Source organism: Sebastes umbrosus, chromosome 11, assembly GCF_015220745.1.
Source record: "Sebastes umbrosus isolate fSebUmb1 chromosome 11, fSebUmb1.pri, whole genome shotgun sequence".
In the NCBI taxonomy this organism is placed as follows: domain Eukaryota; kingdom Metazoa; phylum Chordata; class Actinopteri; order Perciformes; family Sebastidae; genus Sebastes; species Sebastes umbrosus.
In genome coordinates this window covers 21,441,461-21,462,309 of record NC_051279.1, presented here as the reverse complement: position 1 = coordinate 21,462,309, position 20,849 = coordinate 21,441,461, and the positions used below count along the sequence as shown (strand labels likewise).

Genomic DNA, 20,849 nt, shown 5'->3' with positions numbered 1-20,849 from the left:
CCACCCTTGAGGCCACTTCTACTTACAGTAATTGATAAATGGCAATTTTGTGTGGTGAATGATGAATGTTAGATGGGGAAAACGATGAAACATGGTTCAGTGACTGTGATCATGACTGTTTTCGTAAAATCGGCTATAAATGAATCAAACCATTTGATAATTTATCACTCCATAGTTTCATTTTCACATCCATTTTCGGGCTCCACTTTTCAATTCACATGCATTTTCATCACCCCCATTTTATCAATTAATGTTTTGCTACTTCCACCCCTCATCTACCTGACCCAACTTGCAGCTATTCAGTGCTGTGTCACACAATGTCACACACAGGTTGCTAGCACACATGTGGGTAAGCACCCAGACAAGTCTAGCAGGTAAAACCTGAGAAACGAACAAGTTGTGCTGCTGCACAAATCTCCAAATGAATGCTACTCTGTTTGCAGAGGAAGCAGTATATGAAAAACAAAATCCCACTAATGCTTCTGTCATTCAGTGGACCGGGCTGAAACGGTACTGTGGGTTCAGATGTGGCATGCTCAGCACAGAGACACACGTTGCCCAATGTGGGTACACAGATGTGGGTGCACAGTTAGATCTAGTGAGGCAGATTTAACTTTGAGTCTTTGGAGGAAACTGTCTTTCACTGTCTACTCAAAGCTGTTGCGTCTGTTTGAATAAAAGTGGACGAGACGCAGGATCAACATTTCCCATCCACAGGGAGAGCCCCAGTCGGGTCGAACTAGCGTGTCCTAAATAGCTGAGCAGGGTATGTAGATTTTAGCTGCTCTGATTCGTGAAGATGAATATTAAAAGCTGTGTGAACCAAACTGCAGCGTAGGAAGAAAAGCTTCTCGTCAGACTTGACCCAACTGAATTTTCCATTTCCATGTATCCCACACTTAAAGCCCGTGTGGGATTTCCACTGTGTGAATCATGGTGTGAACTTTATATAGGTGGAGGCTGCCTGGAGCATGGGTGAAGTTATTGTTGTTAAGGAAGTGTGTATATTGCATTTGGGAGGCGTCTGAACACCTTGTAATATCTGACAAGATACATTTTATTGGCAGATTAAGGTAGATGGTGTTTGTACTTGGAATTTCCCAGGAGTGTGATCATGAACTGTATGAGCCTTTACTCCCCCACAGCTCCCTCTGGAGCCTGCAAATACATCACATCCTAACATCTTAGTTAAAGATAACACAAGACTTTGTTTGCTAACTGAGAACAGAAACTTCCAATGTATTTCAGCAGTTCCCAATCTGTGTAATTCAAGTGAGCTCTGTTCTTCTTTATAAACCTCAGTCTCTCTGGTTTGAATGTGTGGGAAAAAAGTGGAGCCAACTGAAAAATCCGTCAGGAGACTTGGATTAGAGGAACCTCGCTGATGTAAGCGGTTGCTATTCTGATCTGGCAACCAATGTTTGGTCGCTCATTATAGAAAAGGGAAATGAAACACATGGCATGGTTGACATCATTCCTGGCTCTGGGACTTTGTGCTCCAGCTGGCAGTTGCAGCAGTTGTGGTTGGAGTGTGAGTGTGTGTGTGTGTGTGTGTGCCCACGTTCATAGATAGATGTACATTTGAGGTCTAGTGAGTCATTTCCACAGTTTAGCCTTTCAGAGTCATCTGATGAGTTGCTAGGATATTTTCCACACACTCAACTTCTATATCTGCCTTTTTTTTCATGAGAATATTACCTTTTTAAATCTGAAATGATGTGTAGGCTTTCTGTTTATAGTTACGGCTAAAACACAAGTCACGTTGCTTGACAGTGATCTGGATGCGTAATGATTATAAATGTCTGTGTGTAATGGGTAAAGAAGAATGTTTTTTTTTTTTTATCCCCATCTAAACTACATGTCACTGAACCACATCTAAACATCTTTTTCCTACTTTGTTGATCTCTCTTGATTTAATCTAGTTAACTACAACATATTTAGTTGTGTTCATTGTCAACACATTGTAAGAAGCAGCCATAAGCAGACTGAGGTTAACCAATGTAAGAACTGCAGTACAACAGAAAAATAACCCACATTGTGAATGTCCTGATATGTTAACACTGCAGGTGGGCTGAATTATTACAAGATCAGTGTTTTTTTATGAGCAAATTCCAACTCAAAGACTGGATTGTAAAATCACTGATGCATGCCGTAACCTGTGATAAACCCTTACAAGGAAAAATAACTTGCGTGGTTTTAGAGGTAGACATTTCTGGCATTTCAAGACCACTTCAGTGATTCATGGATCTTGAAAACAGCCCCATGTCTTTGTTTCTCTGTAGTAAATGCGTATGTATGTCATATATCCCCAGCTGATGCATTCTTACGTCATGCTAAAAGCATTTAAGTGTGTAGACTATATATTTCACTAATGCCAATACTATACTGGAAAAACAAAGTTTGGAAACTTGTGTTTGGTGGATTATTTCTCTGTTGTTCCAATGCTAATAGTCATTGTATTTTACATCGTTGGAAAGCCTGTTTATTTACCTTCGCAATGATGTCCCACTTGTAAGGATCATGCATTTGTGGGATGAGCAGCACAGCTGATTATGTGGGTAGCGCCCAAGAAGAATTTGCCAAAATGCTCCGTCAATGGTAAACAGTGTATTCTCCTGTTGGTATTGACTCTTGTTTTGAGTTGTTTGGTGGATTGGATGATTGAACTCTCTTTCAGTAACAAGGAACAAACAAGACATATTGTCTATTTTACACTTTATTCATTTAATACACCGTCAGGAGCCTCAGTAGCGGTGGAAGATCCATACGCAGCCACAACAGCCTGGCACCTCCTCCTCATGCTGGTCACCAACCTGGTCACATGTTGCTGTGGGATGGCATTCCATTCCTCAACCAGGATTCGTTGCAGGTCAGCCAGCGTGGTTGTGTTGGTCACTCTAACACGTACAGCACGCCCAAGCTGATCCCACAAGTGTTGAATTGGGTTGAGGTCTGGACTCTTGGCAGGCCGTTCCATTCTCTCTACTCCCACATTGTGGAGGTAGTCTGTGATAACCCTGGCTCTGTGGGGGTGAGCGTTGTTTCTTGGAGGATGAAGTTAGGTCCCAGATTGTGGAGATATGGGATCGCCACTGGCTGCAGAATCTCATCCCGATATCTCACTGCATTGAGATGGCCTTCAATGATGACAAGCCTTGTTTTGCCAGTGAGGGAGATGCCGCCCCACACCATGACACTGCCCCCACCAAAAGCTGTTACTCCATCGGTGCAACAATCAGCATAGCGTTCTCCGCGTCGTCTCCATACTTTCACCCTGCCATCCAACTTTGGCAGACAGAACCTGGACTCATCACTGAACATGACATTCCCCCACATGTTCAGGTTCCATTGTGTGTGGTGTCGACACCAGTGCAAACGGGCCTGACGGTGAAGGGCAGTCATTGCAGGCTTCCTGGTAGCCTTATGAGAATACACTGTTTACCATTGGCAGAGCATTTTGGCAAATTTTTCTTGGGTGCTACCCACATAATCAGCTGTGCTGCTCATCCCACAAATACATGATCCTTACAAGTTGGACATCATTGTGAAGGTAAATAAACAGGCTTTCCAACGATGTAAAATGCAATGACCATTAGCATTGTAACAACAGAGAAATAATCCACCAAACACAAGTTTCCGAACTTTATTTTCCCAGTTTATATTAGCATTTCTGTTTATTAAGAAGAGAACCACTTGATTTAATGGAATGTGTGGCCTCTGGGTCATTGTCAGGACTGGCTTGCTCAGGTCAGAAACTGGTTTGTAACCTGGAACATCTGGTCAGGATCATGTCACTGACGGGAATCCTACCCCTTAAAATTCCTGGAAATTGAGATAACACTCTGAACTTTGTGTTTCCGTCTTTGTTTTCCTGTTTTCGTGCGTCTGTCTCTCTGTTCTTGCTGATGAAAAGCATTTTTCATTATAAATGCTGAGTCAAGCATATTGTGTGTGTGTGTGTGTGTGTGTTTTTTGTGTGCTTTAATAAAATGTAGTCATGGGTCAGAGAGCGTTATCTGATCCGATTCTCTTGCACTTCAACTCAGATCAGACAAATGGTCAAGTTGCATGAATACGCACCTAGCAAACGTTTTTTCACCACAGTCTCTCATTTCTATGTTTATATCTCTTTATTTGTCCGATCTGCTAGGTCGTCTTACTGAGCGGCCATTTGGACAGTTGGGATGTGGGCCAAGGCGCCATGGATGACGGAGGTGGAGCCATGATTTCCTGGGAGGCCCTGTCACTCATCAAGGACTTGGGTAATATAGACACACACACATACCGTATAGACCCACACATATACAGCGCCCAGATGAACTTCCACAAAAAGAAACATTTATATACTGTAGAAAAGGATAAAAGATATACAGATGGCAGCAAGCTTACACAAACTCAAAAACAAACAAAGTCAAGTAAATGATTGACTTTATTATTTAGCTTTATGCAACCTGTTTGCAAACAGTCTTCTTTTTAAACAAGTGACAAGACCAACAGAGTACAACTCTAACAGTCAGTAGAACAATGTACGCAAGCCCCATGAACGAGGGAGCGAAACAAAATGTTCTATATTGATGCTTCAATAAACTTCAGCTAGTTAACGAATATGATGAAGAGGGAGCAGAGTATCCCGTTCCAAACTTAGGGACAATTTAACAAACAGTTCTTCAGACTGTAAACTGTAATTTCTTCCAACTGTTTGTAGAGGAACATAATTAGGAAACCGGCTCGGATATACAGTACAGTATTGTTATGGACAAAAGAATGCAACTGAATATAGTGGGACAGGTTCATCCAACCAAGAGTACAAGGTACAGTGATGAAACGTTTTTTAGTCAGGAATACTGTAAACTTTAGTGTGTATTACATACTGTAAAGAAAAGTTGAAAAAGTCATCACTATACATGGCAGTTGTGTCATTTGGAGCTGTGATCTATATTTCTCTTTATACATTCGCAGCTTTTTGTGTTAATTTCTATCTGTTTCCAGGTTTGCGTCCAAGGAGAACGCTGCGAACAGTGCTGTGGACAGCTGAGGAGCCAGGTGGAGTTGGAGCGCAGCAGTACTTTAATCTACACAAGGTATGTCCACCGTTACTGCAATACCTGATAGGAAACAAACTGTAACGGCAGTAAAGCAGACTGTTCCTGCTAATAAAAAGGGTCAAACCACTTTGTGGGAGTATATGAGTGTAAAAATGTACTACAACCATGTACCATAACTCCCCCGTGGACTGTTCTTACAGTCCAGTTCTCACATAATAGCCTCAATTAGTTAAGGCGGCTGCACAGTACAAGCAACTCCTTGTGGTTGGTTAAGTGTGTATGACTCACTTCCTGAGGCCTTGTATGAAGAGTATTGAGTGGTTCTCTGTTTCCATTGGCTGAAGCTTGTATTGTTTTTAGTCATCCAAACGCACCTTAGTTTGTTTTTTATCCCTCAATGCTCTCTTGGTCTTTCACCTCTTCTATCTTGCTCTGTCTCTGTCCCCGTCTCTACTTCCTCTCCCCACCCAGGTGAACATGTCCAACGTTGACCTGGTCATGGAGTCTGACGCGGGGACATTTACCCCGGTGGCTCTGCAGTTTACTGGCAGCGTTGCAGCACAAAAGGTACGACTGAAAACACAACACTGTCACACAATTATCCGTATTTGTTCAGGCTTAAAAGTCTGAATTCTACAAAGCACAGATTCTGCAAGGTGGTGTAAGTTAGTATTCAGTCTGGTGAATGTGCTGCATTTCCTCCCCATGTACTCCCTACTTCACATTACACCTACGTTCAGAGCACTGCTTCCTAGATTGGACATTTTAAACTAGTCTCAACATTGAAATTCCCATTCAACCTCCAGTGTAGTCTCTGTTGAGCATTTAAATCACATTTAAAAGCAGAAAATCCATGTTTATGGATGTGAAACTGAAACATCTAATTATATGGTCACTGAATGTTTACTATGGGTTTATGGTCTGGTGTCTGAACTACAAAGGCCGTGTAATGTAAACATAAGAAAACACATCTTGGAATTACAATATTTTAAATAATGTTGAGCTTGAGTTTGAAAAGCGCTGGCATATAGCAGACTGTGTGATGAGCTGAGAAGCACTAAACTGTGTCTGTATCAACAGATGATGGCAGAAGTGGTCAAACTGTTGGCTCCCATTAATACGACCAAACTGGAGACGCATGGAGAAGGGACAGACATCTCTCCGTGGATGCAGGCAGGAGTACCAGGTCAGTTGAATCAATGTCTTATCTGTCTGTCTGCAGCTAACACCAAATGTTCATGATGGGATAATTGAGCATAGTGAACATTTAAATTGTGTCTGTTAAACACAGAAACACTTGAAACGGGAAGTAACTCATCATTAGTAACCTCATTTCTGTGGTTCTGGTGTTAATAACCTCTCTTTTTTGTGAAAGTGCTGTGTACACAGAATCACATCATCATTATATGTATGTGTATATATATATGGAATAGGGAAGTGGTGACAGATATTCACTTTAAAGGGAATTTCTAGAAAATCTGAATTGACAGATTTTTGCTCTTCTGAATTGCTGATAGTGAAAACAGATTGAACCCTCACAAATGCTGTACTTAAAGAGTAACTTCAGTATTTGTCAACCTATTTTCCCATGTTTTTGTGTCTTACGTGTCTAATGGGGACAACATTTTAAAAAATTGGTTCAGTATGGAGGGAGTACGCTGCAGACGGCAGACGCTAAACTGACTGCAATGTAGTCACTCGGGGAAACTCCTCACCGTCAGGCTTCCATTGTTAGTGTCTGACAACATTATGGAAAGGACCCTAGAGAGAAATAAAATGTTTTTTTTTCCACAACAATGGAAATGTGAGTGAGATTTGGAGAGGGGAGTGTCACAGGACACCGGTGTTGTCAGAGTTTGTTGTGTTGGAGTACTGAAAGCGTAGCTTAGTGTTATATAAAACATTTTCAATGTCATGGCTGAATACTTAGCTGATTTCGACAATGTGGATGCGACGCAAGACTTCTCTGAGCGAGACACACAATAACAAATGGATCAAGCGAAATGTAAAGAAAAACATTTTATTTGATAACAATCTGAGCCTCTCAGTGTCAAAAACAAGCACTTTTAGTGGACGTAAATTGACAGTGAGGAGTTGCCCCAAGCGATTACATTGCAGCCCGTTTAGCGTCAAAAATTGTTGTCAAAACATGGGAAAAAAGGGTCCAGGTTGAAAAATACCAGTTACCCCTTAATATCTAACAGTGTTTCTTTCTTTGTGGCTTTGGTAAACATCCTCTCTGTCTAGTTTTTGTAGAAGTGAAAATGCAATGTACACAGAAAAACATTGCGGTATAACATTTAGATGAGGAACAGAACCCCCCCACCCTAAACATTAGAGTACATAACAAGGCACCACAATAGTATCTGCTTTAAAGCAGTGACAAGGAGGAGTGTGCCTTGCTCTTTGGTTTCCATTGTTTATTTACTTAAGGATGTCTGTATAGTAATGTCTGAACAGGGAGTGAAGAAAAAATTGTAGATAAGCCTAAATTAGTGTAGAATAGCACCCTTTCACCTCGTCCCATGACACTTTTTATAAAATGTTTTCAGTAGTCATTGTTCCATTCACTAAAACTGTCCTTCACCAACTCCTCTCCATGAAGAGATTTCCAAAAAGGTAAAAAAACAGACATAGCTGCTAACCTACGACCGTGACAAGAGTCCACAGTCATGTTGAATCCTCTAGTTTATGAACCACCATAGACGAGTTGCAGTCTGAAGGACCTTCCTGCTTGACTCTAAGGCTGAGTTGAGGACTCTTGGATGGTCTCTTTACTATTGTTGGTTGCAGGAACAGTAGTGGACTGTCCAAGGGGAAGGTGAGGGTGCACACTCCATAATCTCTCCTGGAGTAATCCTGTCAGTGGTTTATGATCTAGCAGTATGAATGAGCTATTTGAATTAAGTGAACTGAGCAGCAACAAAATATTTACATTAAAAAAATGACAGCTAATTTAAAATGACTTGGTGATATGTATGACTACAAACCTGTACTTCGGACATTATTCAGCAGTGTGCTGACTGATCTTCTCTCTGCAGGGTTGGTTTTAGTAGACATACGTCTTGAAATTCATTAATCCCTCATTGCCCTAAATGCATATCAATTGTAAGTAAAGTGAATTATTCTACTTACAAGTAAGGTCATCTTAGCCTTCAGATGCTTTCGGAAAACAGGACCCAAGATTCCCTCCTTGGACCGTGGGTACACATTATAGGTCTGTAAACACTAAAAATACTACTAAATAGCTAAACTAAATAAAGAATAAAATAGAAATAACAGCACACAATCAGTATAACAGAACTTTATTACAACACATCTACTGAACCTGTATGTGTTTAAGATTTTTCCTATAAAAAAGACAAAGAAAATCACCTCTGTACATACAGTAGCTAGTTGAATAATGAAACCCGTACAGTCGGATCCAGCTTTACAAAGGCTGCTGACCATTTACTGGTCAACAATGAAATTACAGATTTCATGCTGGCCTGCTCCACAGTCATTCTGGCACATATTACCACTTCACACAAAAGCTACATTTGTGTGGAAATTTCTTTTTTCACTTTTTAGTTACCGTCTCTTATACATGTTCGACATGAAGTACTGTAAATGAACCAACTTGAATCCTTAGGAGAGACACTTCTATAGCTGAAACTGAACCTTACTGTCAAAATATTTACTGTCAACTCAAGTGCTATTTCCTGTCAAATATCAAAGATTTCACTAGTGTTTTTGCCTGTTCCACTAGATGATTTTAAGGTACCATCCCTTGTTTAGCAGTGATGGCGAGAAACTTTACCAAGCTATAGCAGTTTGCACTTTTTATGAATTGTTTTTTTTTCTATCTTTGTGGTTTTGGAAGACATTATGTGGTCCAAACATCTTCTCCACCTCTGTCTAGCTTTAGTAGAAGTTAAATTGTGGTATAAATTGTAGAAGAGGAACTGAGAAGAAAAAGAACACAATAACATTTGAAACTTCAGCCCGGCAGACCACAAACATGTCCCCTTTCTTTAAAGCAGTAATCAAACAGGATTATTAGTTCAAAAGACGTTCAGTTATCAATTACTAAACCGTTTCAATGGATCAGCTGAGGACTTGGTGCCTTAATCAAGTGTTCAGCGGTCTTAAATGTTCCATTTATTAACTAATCTGTCATCCACCAACTCCTCTCCATGAAGAAACTTCCAAAACAGTTAAAAAAGAAAGAGACAGATGTTAACCAACGACAGTGACAGAGTCATGTTGAATCGTCTGGTACTTGAACCACCATATACGGGCTGCACGGGCCTTCCTCCTCGTCTGAAAGGCTGAGGCGAGGTCTCTTGGATGGTCTCTTTACTATGGTTGGTTGCAGGAACAGTAGTGGACTATCCAAGGGGAAGGTGAGGGTGCACACTCCGCAATCTCTGCTGGGCACTCTCGCCTGGGTAGCTTCAATGCAGAGACAAAGAAATTAGTAATCATGTCAGATATGTCCACAGTTGAAAATTGAATATATGACTTGATATGTCGGACTACAAACCTGTACTTCGAAAGCGATTCTGCAGAGTTTTCATGGATAGCTGTGTGCCGACCGATCTTTTCCCTGGCGAGTCAGTCGGAGTTTCCGTGGATGGCTGAGGGCCGACCGATATTCCCTCTTGGGGGTCAGTCTGGGAGGCTGCGTGTCTTACATCAGGCAAAATTCGACAGAAACTGCCAGCGGTGCCCTAAACAGAGACACAGGGAACAGCGGGGCACAATTATTTAGTGTCATTAAAAAAGAAAAAACTAAAGCTGTGCAGGTTTTAACAAACACGACTCAAACAGAAGTTCATTTTGTTTGGGGTTATTTTCGCTGGCTGATTTGGTGCACTAGTGAGTATTTATGGCAACAGGGAGGTGTATTAGGTGTATTACATGTTAATCACAATGAAGGTAGTTTTGCTTTCATCATATTGTAATTCAAGTGTTCTGAGAGAAAACTAGACTTCTGCACCTCCTCATGACTCTGTTTTCAGGCTTTAAAAAAATCTAGCCTGTGATGGGAGACTTTGACCAATCAGAGGTCATTTCAGAGAGAGCGTTCCTATTGGCTGTGGTCCGGCTGGTGGGGCGCTGCTTGGTATTTCCTCGACTGATCTCAACATAGCTGCCGAGTTACAAACGTTCTCATTTTACAGCCAGACAGCACACTACAAGATGTTTCTGAAAACATTTGAGGCGAGAAATAGGCATTACAGTAACAGAATATTGATTCATAGATAGGCGCAGAAGGTGATGCTGACCCCTCCCACCCTGCTTGTTGTCTCTTCCATCTCCTTCCTTCTGGAAGGAGATTTCAGAGTCTGAGGTGTAGGACATCCCGCCTCAGAAACAGCACGTACCCTGATGCTATTAGGCACCTAAACTCTAATGCATAGGCTCTTTGCAGTAGGAATTGCGCTCCAGCCAACACGCACTTAGGAATGTTTTGCACTAAACACTTTAGGGGAAGTTGCAATAGCACAAGGCTCATCACAGTATTTTAGCATTTTAGGATTTTATTGGTCTGAGTGATTGTATAAATGTAGGTGGCTATGTAAACTATGTTTTTTATATGTGTGTGCTTTTGTCTGTTTTTAATGAGCACTGCACCGAAACAAATTCCAATCAACTGTGGGTTGACATGGCAATAAAAGTATCGATTGATTGATTGACCAGCGCTGCCTAGTTTGACCGTTTGATCGGAATTCGCTGAGTGATTGACAGCTGCTCAGAGACGGCAAGGCTCCAGCTCGGCTCTGATTGGTTGTTTTTCTCCGGTCTGTGAAATCTTGCAGATGCCATTTCAGATTTCAGATTTCCTGTCTCATGCACTACTGTCAGGATATAGTGACCGTTTTATAAAAAAATACTTTTAAAATCATATTTGCTCCAATTCTACCTACTGCAGCTTTAAAACGAGGTTAGATTGGTGGATCCATTGGTCTCTAGTGATTGGTTAGATCAAAGAGCTGCAGTCAAAAGCCCGGATGTCCTCAGCCTTTCTCACCTGTGTCCTCACTTGTGCAGGTGTAGGGACAGTATCAGGGTTTAGGAGAAACTGCTTTTTAAATCCCATTTCCACCTCTGCATAGTTAGAGAAGCAGTCGCGCGTAAAGTGTTGGTTGCAGACGTAAACAGAGACGTAGGGTGTGTGGAGCCGTCCCAGACTGAGCAGCCAGCGGTGAGCTGTCTCTCTGTTGGACAGCAAACAGTGCAACCCCTCCGTGTTCTTACACTCCGGATAACAGCATTTCCGACCCATGTTTGACAGCTTGACTTCAGGCTTTTAACTAAAAACAAACTTAAACTTATTTCTGTGGATTCATTGGCTTTACTGTCACCTGCTGGACTGGAGTGTGGACTGATTTACAATAAAGGGCTGCAAACTTTTTTTAGAAATGCTTTTCTGTGATTTTAGTTATGTTTTATGACATTTTAGTTGTTTTACTCTTTGTTTTTTTTTATGTGTTTTATGTTCATTTCGTTATCCTTGTGTTTTAAATGTGTTCTGTTTTTTTATTGTAAAGCACTTTGTACCTGTGTTTTGAAAGGTACTATATAAATAAAGATTATTAGTATTAGAAAAACAAAAATCTTTGACAAAACATTCCCAACTCAACATCCACTTTCTGGTGCTTTCAACTGTATAACCTGAAATTCCTCAGCAGATTGAGCCTGCTTAGTTGTCATTTAGCTCAGTAGCTGTTTTAATTTAATCTGAAGAATTCTTATTATATTGGCTTATGAGCTAAAGTTAATTCCTGACCATAGAAATAGTAGTTTGACAAAACAATGAAAAAGGCAGATGAGTGCCATTGCCATGAACACTAGACCTGGACTAATTGACAGTTTAATGAAGTGACTACATGTCATTTTCCATCCCAGATTTTAATTTAGAGTTAAGTTTTGCTTATAAACTAAAGCCCCCAGTACATAAGTACATGCCAGAAGGTAAAGTAATAAGATAGCAATTTCTTCGAACACATTAAAATGTTTCCTAATACATCAGCAAACAAAAAGCAGACTCGACAGACTACAGAACAAGTTGATAAGCAAACTGAAATAAAAAAGGTCACAGCAATGAGAAGTAAAACTTGTTTAATCGAAACTTCTACCTTCTCTCTCCACAAATGTCTGAGTCAGTGAGTTAATATTAAAGGGAACTGTACCACTCCTTGTATTAGTCAGACCCAAGTAACCCTTCCACAGAAATGACCTCGAGGATTACACCAGATGCAATATTGACGTTTGTTTGAGTGCAGGATTGTTTCAACGGGTTTAGTCTTCAACGTGCATGTTTAGTGGGACAGTTTGTATTTTATCTATCTTTATCTCCATCTCTCATCCAGGTGCTAGCCTGCATGTGGCAGACAGTCGGTACTTTTGGTTCCACCACAGTGAAGGTGATACCATGACGGTTCAAGACCCTCGGGAAATGAACCTCTGCTCTGCATTGTGGGCCGTGGTTGCCTATGTCGTGGCAGACCTACAGGACATGTTGCCCAGGTAGCCAGTTAGCACAAAGGATGCTGAACCCAAAAGAGGATGATCACTGTGAACCGGACTGGTTACTTCCAAAACACACAGTCTAATCAAACTTTTTTTTTAGAAAAACTTTGTTGAATGTTGAAAAACTTGTTTACAAATTGAATTTGGATTTTCCCTTGTATAAACAAGTGAATCTGAGGGTGGATAAAAAAAGAGATGGAGTGACTTCTCAGTATTTATTAACCACTAGAATTAGCATGATATCAGCACAAAATATGTTTAAGTTGAATAATATTAAATTAAAGCATAAACACATTTTACAATAGAATTCAAACTACAAGTAATCACAAAAATAATTTAGGTTTTGGAATAAAGACTCAATAGATGTAGCTCAGGGCTGTGTCAGGATTATCTTGAATGTAAAGCTAAAGTCCGGTCAGGACCAAAGATAGGACATGTAAAGGTTTGAAAACCCCAAAGCAACACAATATATGCTTATATGATCATGCTACGTAATGAAGTTAATGTTGTTTTTTAGCAAATACGAGCATATTATGCTTAGAACGAGAGAGAAATTTCCTCTTTTTAAAGTAAAAAGCTGATTTTTAAATGCTGATTTACTGACGGAGACGAGACCAAGAAAACTAAAATTGTGTACTTCCTCAGGAACTGTAAATTGTCTTAAAGATGCCTAAATATAATGTGCTGCAAAATCAAACAAGTAACAAAAATGAGCTCATAAATGAGTATTGAGAAATTGTGGAACTGTCCAAATTACCAATGTTTGTCAGTTTCCAGTGTTAAAAGAGAAGAACGACCTCATCTTTAACAGGGTATATTTTTATCTGCTTTTTTTTTGTTGTGCTAGAGGTTTGAAATATTATAATTCCTGCCTGCATCCTGCTCAACTTTGGACATTTTGTTTTTTCCTAATGCCACATTTACAGGATGTTCTGTAAGATTTGACATTTGCAGTGATGTAATACAATCAATAAAAGTATTAATCATTGCTTTACACCGTCACTCTCCTCTGCTTTTCTGCTGTAATAGTTTGAATGTTGCTGATCATGTAGTTTCTGTGATGGAAGAAAGAGGAAGATGACGATAAATGAGACGTACGCATCTAGTCCGCAGAAAGGAGAAAGAGGAATGGAGAAGCATGAGGTGGCATGATAGTTCAAGAGAAGAGCGGAAATCATACAGAGGAAGAGAGAAAGTAAAGAGAATTCATCATTTTGGGGGAGCCATGCTGACCAGATACAACAAACAAACACAGCTGGGATCTCTGTCTCCAATGAACTGATAAATCAGCACTCCTGAGGGATGATGTCAGGGTGAGTCAGCCAGCCAATGCAGATAAAGTCATTTTGGAAACACAGATGTGTGTCTGTGTTGAACCAAAGCTGTGCAACTTTTAGCCTGCGTCTGGTGAGCTCTGTGCCACGAACACTGATTCACACACAGACATGTTATGTTAGTGAAAAAACACAGTCTGTGGATGTTTAACACACTCTGCTGAGTCACACATATGCACCGCTGACACAATCTGTAGAAAACCACATGCACGCATTAACACGAGACAGACAGGACAATAAACATTTACACTTTAATAAAACGAGGTCAGGTTTCTTTTGATGATCTCTGTACGAGAATTTAGATTAAATGAACATTTGTTTTAAACTGCAGGCACACATTTGACTCCTATAGCAGCAAGTATGATGTTCCATCCTTTCTAAATCTATTCTGATCTATTTGACTTCTCTGGTTTGCCACCTTGTGCATCTATTTTTAATCTCTTCTCTCTCGCCTTTGCTGTATGAATTCGACTAGATGTCAAATATTAAATTAATCTGCAACTATTTTGATAATCGATTAATCGGTTTGAGTAATTTTTTTAAGAAAAAAAAGTCAAATTTCTCTTCATATATGAAGCTAGAAAGTTAACGTGTCATTAATCAATGATTAAAATATAGTTTTAATAGTTTTTCTGTCAGTCGACTAATTGTTTCAGCTCTATATGTGATGGAGACTGGGAACCAGTCTGTAGACACCTGATGGTTTTCTACCAAATGAGGACATTAAGCAGCTCAGTGAATCAAAAACGATCTCATATGTAATTTATTTATGTGATTCTGTGAATGAACTCTTGTTCTCTACATGAATGCAGCTGCATGCCAGCCAGTAGTCTTATCCAGTCAGTGTGGAGCTCATACTGAATTTACCAGCATAGGCTGCCACCTTGTGGACAACCTCCAGCACAGCACCTGCTGTTTGTATTTCCATTTTCTTGTTGGAAATGAAAAGTGCTAATTTGTCCCACTCAGGATTAATTAAGGACAATAGGAGACAAAAAAACAAAACACTTATGTGATCGCATTATGAAAACTTATTTTATTACCAACATTTTTTACAGACAAAACAAAAAACTGAAATAAAGATGGTTTGGTTTTAGTGACAAAAACTTTTTAACATTTGAATTTTAAATTGTTATTCTTTATCACACACTTAACAAGCTGGCTAGTTAAACTGCTGCAAGATAGTTGACAAAGCTAACAAAGCCATTTATGTGTAAAATAATATTTAACAATTGAAAAAGTGTCTCTGGGAATAAACATAACTGCATTAATGTTCAAATGTAAATTAATTCCTTGACAGTGCACATGTTCATGTAGCCACAGTTCTCCTGGAGTTGAAGACCTTGATCCCATTTTGCATTGAGGATCGAGCATATTTGGTCAGCAGAGCTCCGGTGGTCTGTTTCTCTCCACACAGGTCCCTAAATGAGAAGAGGGAGGAAGCAAAGCAATAACTTATGTGATGTTTCTGCACTAATGTCAACAAGACAAATGTGTGTACCTTTATTTTACATAAGTGGTAACCTAATTTGACATTATGGTTATTATTTTTGCTTCTATTAAACATTACAATAATGCCCTAAGTAGATGACGCCTACTGTATGTATGGCGTGATGTCATCTTCTGTCCATTTCTCTTTCAGAGTGAAGAGGTGGTTGAAGCGCTCCAGCGTGTCTTCTGGGAGATCGTCCACCCGCAGCAGGCAGATGGTCTCTGGGCGGGAGACGCGGTCCACCAGGGCGAAACTCTGGAAGATTTACAATGCTGTAAGCACCACGGGCAGTTTCTCAAGAGGAGTCAGTAAGAAATAGCTCTTTCATTACCAGAGCATGATTATGTAAGGCTGGTTTGAGATTCTGCTTCATATTGACTCAGTCTAGATCAGAGTAAGATGGAAACTGAATCCTGAGGTACAATTAAATGCAACCTGGCTTGTAAGAGAAAAAACAATAATGACCTTCATAAAGAACGCATTCACAAATTGTGCCATTTTATAATCAGAAACAGTAGGAAGCTGCATTTTAGAGAGGAAGATGTGTTTGAGGTGTATATAAGAGAGGCACAGTCTAACCTTTAGTTGGTCCAGTCTTGTGCTCATGCCCTCTGGGACGCTCTGTTGCCAGACTTCCTGAAACTCTCTCAGGTTGAACTTGACAAAGTTCTGCAGCAGCAGTAGTGCCAAGCCCCGACATACTTTATCCTCATGCAGTGCATAAAAAACTTGGTCTATATAGAGGAAGGAGGATACAGAGGTGTTTAGTACTGTGTAGTTTCATAGTGACAGTATTGTGTAGGATTTTAAGCACCAATTTACAAATTTAAACTTAAGGTCTGTCCATTGAGTCTCCATAGATAGTTTTTCTTTACCGTTTTCAGTGTAGCGTTTCCCATAACAGTTCAAACAGTGCTCTATCATCTCTCTGTGAAAGAGAGAAGAGAAGTTATTGGAACCTATAATAGATGCACAGAACGTCAGTATAACCTCATTTGTTTTGTTATTTTGTAGTTTTTTGTTTCCTGAGCTTCAACACCACTAAAAATCAACTCTAGTTTTAACTGTTAATATTTTGCTTTTCCTGTTGCACGAGCATAAAGGTCACTGTCGCCAACTTACTTGGGCTCAAGTGGAGCCAACTCTTCCAGACTGGTGTGAAGGGGAACCTTGTTGAAGGACCACGACTCAGAATCTACCAGCTGACTCACATGACCGAGCAGTTTCATCTCGTAGTCAAAGTCCAGCACGCGCCAGTAGCCTGGAAGACGGAAAAGACACTCTCTCTAAACATTTGGTAATTACATTTGTTTTATTATTTATATTAGCTAAGTATAGCTAAGAATACAGAGACTGTATTTATAAAGGCATCTTCTTTGCACTGTGCCTCCCAGGAGAACTACCATGACAATTATTTTGTACCTATTTGTTGCTTCTCAGCAAAAGCATGTAGTTATTATTAAAAATGTCACTGTTTACCATCTATCTGACAGGCATGGATGGTCTCTAAGTGGGTCTTTAGCTCCTCTTCACTGGCCTGGATCCTGTCCAACAGATCCTGCATTGTGTACTGGTAACAGAGGAACACACACTTACTAAAAGCTACAATAATATCCAAAAGAGGGGAACTGAAACATTCAAAAGGTAACGGTCATCTTAGTCAGCTATACTCAGATGTATTTTTTTAAAAGTAATAAACTTCCAATAATTAATGAATAAGTCCTAATGACTTCACTGTAGAATATGTATTTACCCTGTTTTCTGTATTCTCCTCCTGCCCCCCTAAAGCAGGTCCTTCATACGGATTCTCCATTAAAATCCTCTTCAGTTTCTTCAGCTTCGGACGCTGTTTCTTCAGTTCCCAGTAGCTGTTACAAAATCCCCAAATCTATAACAGAAGTAGGATATTGTTAGTTCATGTGGGTCATAAATGTAATTAACCATGATGTGCATATGTAGGGAGGGTCTGTTTGCGTGGGTATTACAGTGATGTTGTTTAACTAAGTACATTTACTGCACTACATTCATCTGACAGCTTTAGTTACTTTACAGATTTATATTTTGTAATAATAATCTGAAACAACTAATGAATTATGATGTATTATTGTAGATTAAGCTGCCCAGTAGTTAATTATTTAAAATTAGCCGAACCATAAGAAGCTGCAATATTAATGCAATGTATACAGTAATTCTATAATATATATTATTCTGACATGGGCCATTCTGTATAATAATAATGACTTTTACTTTTGATACTTTTAGTATATTTTGATTCTAATACTTCTGTACTTTTCCTCAAGTAAGATTTTGAATGCAGGACTTTTACTTGTAACAGAGTATTTTTACATTGTGGAATTACTACTTTTACTTAAGTAAAGGTTCTGAGTACTTTTTCCACAACTGATGTTACAGTATACCAAGCAGGTACCTGTGAGTGTGTCATTTCCATACCTGAGTGTGCACCACGTGAGAGCTTTCCTGGCTGTTGGTTAGTTGGTCTGGTGTTCTGCATCCTGGTACAAACAACAGCAGGTTGGATGTGTCGGCTAATTTTAGATCGTAGGTCTTGTCACCGCTACAGAGCACCGCACGCTCATCTGTATCGCCTCGAATCACTAGACTGGAAAAAAGGGAAATTGTTAGATATAATTTATCAATCACATTTACATGTTTACATACATACATATATGTGAGTCAGTATCGGCCTTGCATTCCTATACACTGTACATCAGTTTGAATTATCTTCAACCACATTAATCATTTGAGTTACACAATAAAAGGGGAAAACTGTAGTTTAAAGACTACGTGCTTACACCAGGTTTTAAATGAACGAATAGCACTGCTGAAATTATTAGTTTATTATTCAATCTACACAAAATTAACAAACAACATTATTGTTTTTCATCATAGCAAAGTAAATAACCTTTGGGTTATGGACTGTTGTAAGAAACATTTTTAAGATAATAAAATTAACAGAACTGAATAACACAATTATGACTTTCACTACATATCCAGACTATATGCATGACAGATAATAATGCACTGTATTCAGTTTTAACAGCCTCTTCTGCACTATACTCACTTTTTTAAGTCCTGTATCACAGCTGTTACCCTGCACTATATTCACTTTTAACAGTTTTCTTCATCTCCTTGTATTTTTATATATGGTATAATTTTTTGCCTTTTTACTAACATGTTTTTGCACTTTGGAACTGTGATGCTGGAAACTTGAATTTCCCTCTGGATCAATACAGTTACCATCTATCTATCTATCTATCTATCTATCTATCTATCTATATATATATATATATATTAATAGACATTATTTTAGCACCTTACCTTTGCCCAGCCTCTATGTGTTTGCACAGTGTGTCGTCCAGCTCCATGAGGCAGTAGTCTGCGGATGAGACGTTTTCTCCAAAGGACAGGCAGTGGACTGTTGTCTGCAGATCTTCCTCCTTCAGCTTGGCGATCTGCAGAGTGGCCTGAACCTCCTCTAAAGTCCTCATGTTGGGTCGGTTTAAACGTTTTAAATGAATAAAGCTCCTTATTGATTCGCGAAACAAAACAGTCATAAACTACACGTTTTTTCTAATGTACAAAATCAAAGCAATAAGTCAAAACTAGTGTTACTTTGCAGCAAAAATCGGAGACTGTCAAATTTCCCCGCTCTCTTTCTGTCGGGAGGAAGGAACTAGTGATGTGTCGGACGCGAACGAGTCGGCTCTTTTAACCGGCTCTTTTAAGTGAACGATAGGAGCCGGCTCTTTTTTTTTTTCTTTCTTTAATTTATTTAAGGCAGAATGATATGACGATCTTCTCCACGCTACGGGCACTCCATGCACTGACTGTGACTGAATGTTGTATTAATGACGTCTGTGCGACCAATCAGGTGATGACAGACATGGATCATACCATCAGGCAGGGAGGGGCGGGGTTGAGCTGACGGTCTACAGGTACAGAGCAGGAGGAAGAGGGGGAGAGAAAGAGAGAGAGGAATGCGGTGCGCGAATAGCAGACAAGATGAGTGACAGTCGGAAACGAAGCAGCATGTAAAATTATGATATTCTGGAAATGATAAGGTTTAGTATAATTATATTGAATAATTGAAGTGATATACGATACGATACAACTTTATTGTCAGTTTGCACTGAAATTAATTTTGCATCCATAGGCAGCTCAGTTTGAGAAAAAGTACACATACAATAGACATACTGTTACCATAGACAGACAGACAAGTAAGACCCATCAGACAAAAATGACCATTACAAAATGACCATCTGTCCTCTGGATTTACATGTCTTTAGCAGCACATTAATTATTATTTAGCAACAAGATGGACTGATGGACAAAAGCGTTCTTTAGCCTGATGCGGTTAAATGTTGGGACTCTGAATCGCCTCTTGGAAGGCATATATATGCACACATACTAATCATAGGTCAAAACAGCGCTAAATTTGGCTGAATTTATAAAAGGCAGAAGTGGTAAAACGAAGAGCCGTTTGGGAGCTGAAAGAGCCGGCTCTTCTTGGTGAGCTGAGCCAAATGATCTGGCTCACTAAAAAGAGCCGGAATTCCCATCACTAAGAGGAACAGGAAGTTTGGTTACTACTGTTGATGTGCGTCGTCAAAGTAGGACCGGGTAGAAACTAGGATATACAAAAATACTCATCATAGAGCATTTATTTAAATGTGTAATTTAGCAGAGTTGTTGTAGACTACCTACTATAATTATATACATAAGCACACACTTACACTGTCTGGTGGGCTCGTACTGCCGGCTATGGCGCCAGATGTGGTTGGGCTGGCAGCATGAAGGCTGGGGAGGGAGATGGAGGGGACAGCTCCGGTCGCCAGTAACAACGGAGTGTGAGTAAATCCTAATTGTTTCCTTTGGAAGTTTTTAAAACAATCCGATGTGAAATGGTCACTGCAGAGGCGGGTGTTGGTGGTGATCTTCAGCTCTCCATCAACATGGCTCTTCTGCACAAAGTCAATCCAGATGTTCTTCATCTCGTCGTTGCTAGGGAACTTAAATAAAGAGACCGCGCGCGTCTTTAAGTTCTGGCATCCTGGGAAGACGCATCTGCGCGGGGGAGCCGGGGAAGGCATGGCTAGATTGATATCTACTGTATGTTGCAGTGAAGGCAGGACGTCGCTGGTGGTTCTGTAGTGCTGGTGGGAGGAGTCATGCTAAGGATGGCTCCACTGCTTCATCGAGCCAAAACAGCCTGAACACACAACTGACTAAAAACAGTTTAATGGTCTTACTCCACAATCCAGGACTACAATGTTCACAGTCTTTTCAAGTTTTCAGTAATTATTTTTTATTATAATGTTTTTTTTTTAAAGAGACAGTTTGTAAGAATCAGAAATGTTTGTTAACAGCGACACCTGTGGCCGTTAAGTCAACGAAAGTCAGCGTCGGGTTCGCGCTCGTGCTCGCTCTACATAGACATGA

General features: G+C 39.9%; 4 protein-coding genes across 7 annotated transcripts in view; 2 read left to right on the top strand and 2 right to left on the bottom strand.

Annotated features, from left to right (window-relative positions):
- Positions 1-13,565, top strand: part of LOC119497633 (carboxypeptidase Q-like) — a 21,094-nt gene extending 7,529 nt beyond the window's left edge. The window contains exons 6-10 of one of the 2 annotated variants that reach the window (XM_037785876.1): positions 4,151-4,262; positions 4,990-5,081; positions 5,517-5,612; positions 6,126-6,231; positions 12,404-13,565. In XM_037785876.1, coding sequence (XP_037641804.1) covers positions 4,151-4,262; positions 4,990-5,081; positions 5,517-5,612; positions 6,126-6,231; positions 12,404-12,564 — 567 coding nt within the window. In that variant the 3' untranslated portion in view covers positions 12,565-13,565. The remainder of the gene's footprint in view (positions 1-4,150; positions 4,263-4,989; positions 5,082-5,516; positions 5,613-6,125; positions 6,232-12,403) is intronic. The other variant, XM_037785874.1, reaches the window with a different exon arrangement.
- The window catches only part of LOC119497635 (THAP domain-containing protein 10-like), a 15,941-nt gene continuing 3,969 nt past the window's right edge, over positions 8,878-20,849 (bottom strand). The window contains exons 1-4 of one of the 3 annotated variants that reach the window (XM_037785878.1): positions 20,144-20,608; positions 9,571-9,757; positions 9,223-9,479; positions 8,878-9,186 (exon numbers count right to left, since the gene is read on the bottom strand). In XM_037785878.1, coding sequence (XP_037641806.1) covers positions 9,286-9,479; positions 9,571-9,757; positions 20,144-20,500 — 738 coding nt within the window. In that variant the 5' untranslated portion in view covers positions 20,501-20,608 and the 3' untranslated portion in view covers positions 8,878-9,186; positions 9,223-9,285. Of the gene's footprint in view, positions 9,480-9,570; positions 9,758-20,143; positions 20,612-20,849 lie in introns of those variants that run through there. The other 2 variants (XM_037785880.1, XM_037785879.1) reach the window with 2 other exon arrangements.
- dscc1 (DNA replication and sister chromatid cohesion 1) lies at positions 14,909-19,260 on the bottom strand. Its single transcript, XM_037785877.1, has 9 exons — positions 18,729-19,260; positions 17,841-18,009; positions 17,143-17,277; positions 16,869-16,959; positions 16,512-16,650; positions 16,265-16,317; positions 15,969-16,123; positions 15,496-15,644; positions 14,909-15,318 (listed from the first exon to the last, which is right to left on the bottom strand). The coding sequence occupies exons 1-9, from the start codon at positions 18,962-18,964 to the stop codon at positions 15,207-15,209; spliced, it is 1,239 nt and encodes a 412-aa protein (XP_037641805.1). The 5' UTR covers positions 18,965-19,260; the 3' UTR covers positions 14,909-15,206.
- mrpl13 (mitochondrial ribosomal protein L13) overlaps positions 20,124-20,849 on the top strand; it is a 26,494-nt gene continuing 25,768 nt past the window's right edge. Inside the window, exon 1 of the mRNA XM_037785883.1 lies at positions 20,124-20,257. The gene's annotated coding sequence lies outside the window, so the exon portion shown is untranslated. The remainder of the gene's footprint in view (positions 20,258-20,849) is intronic.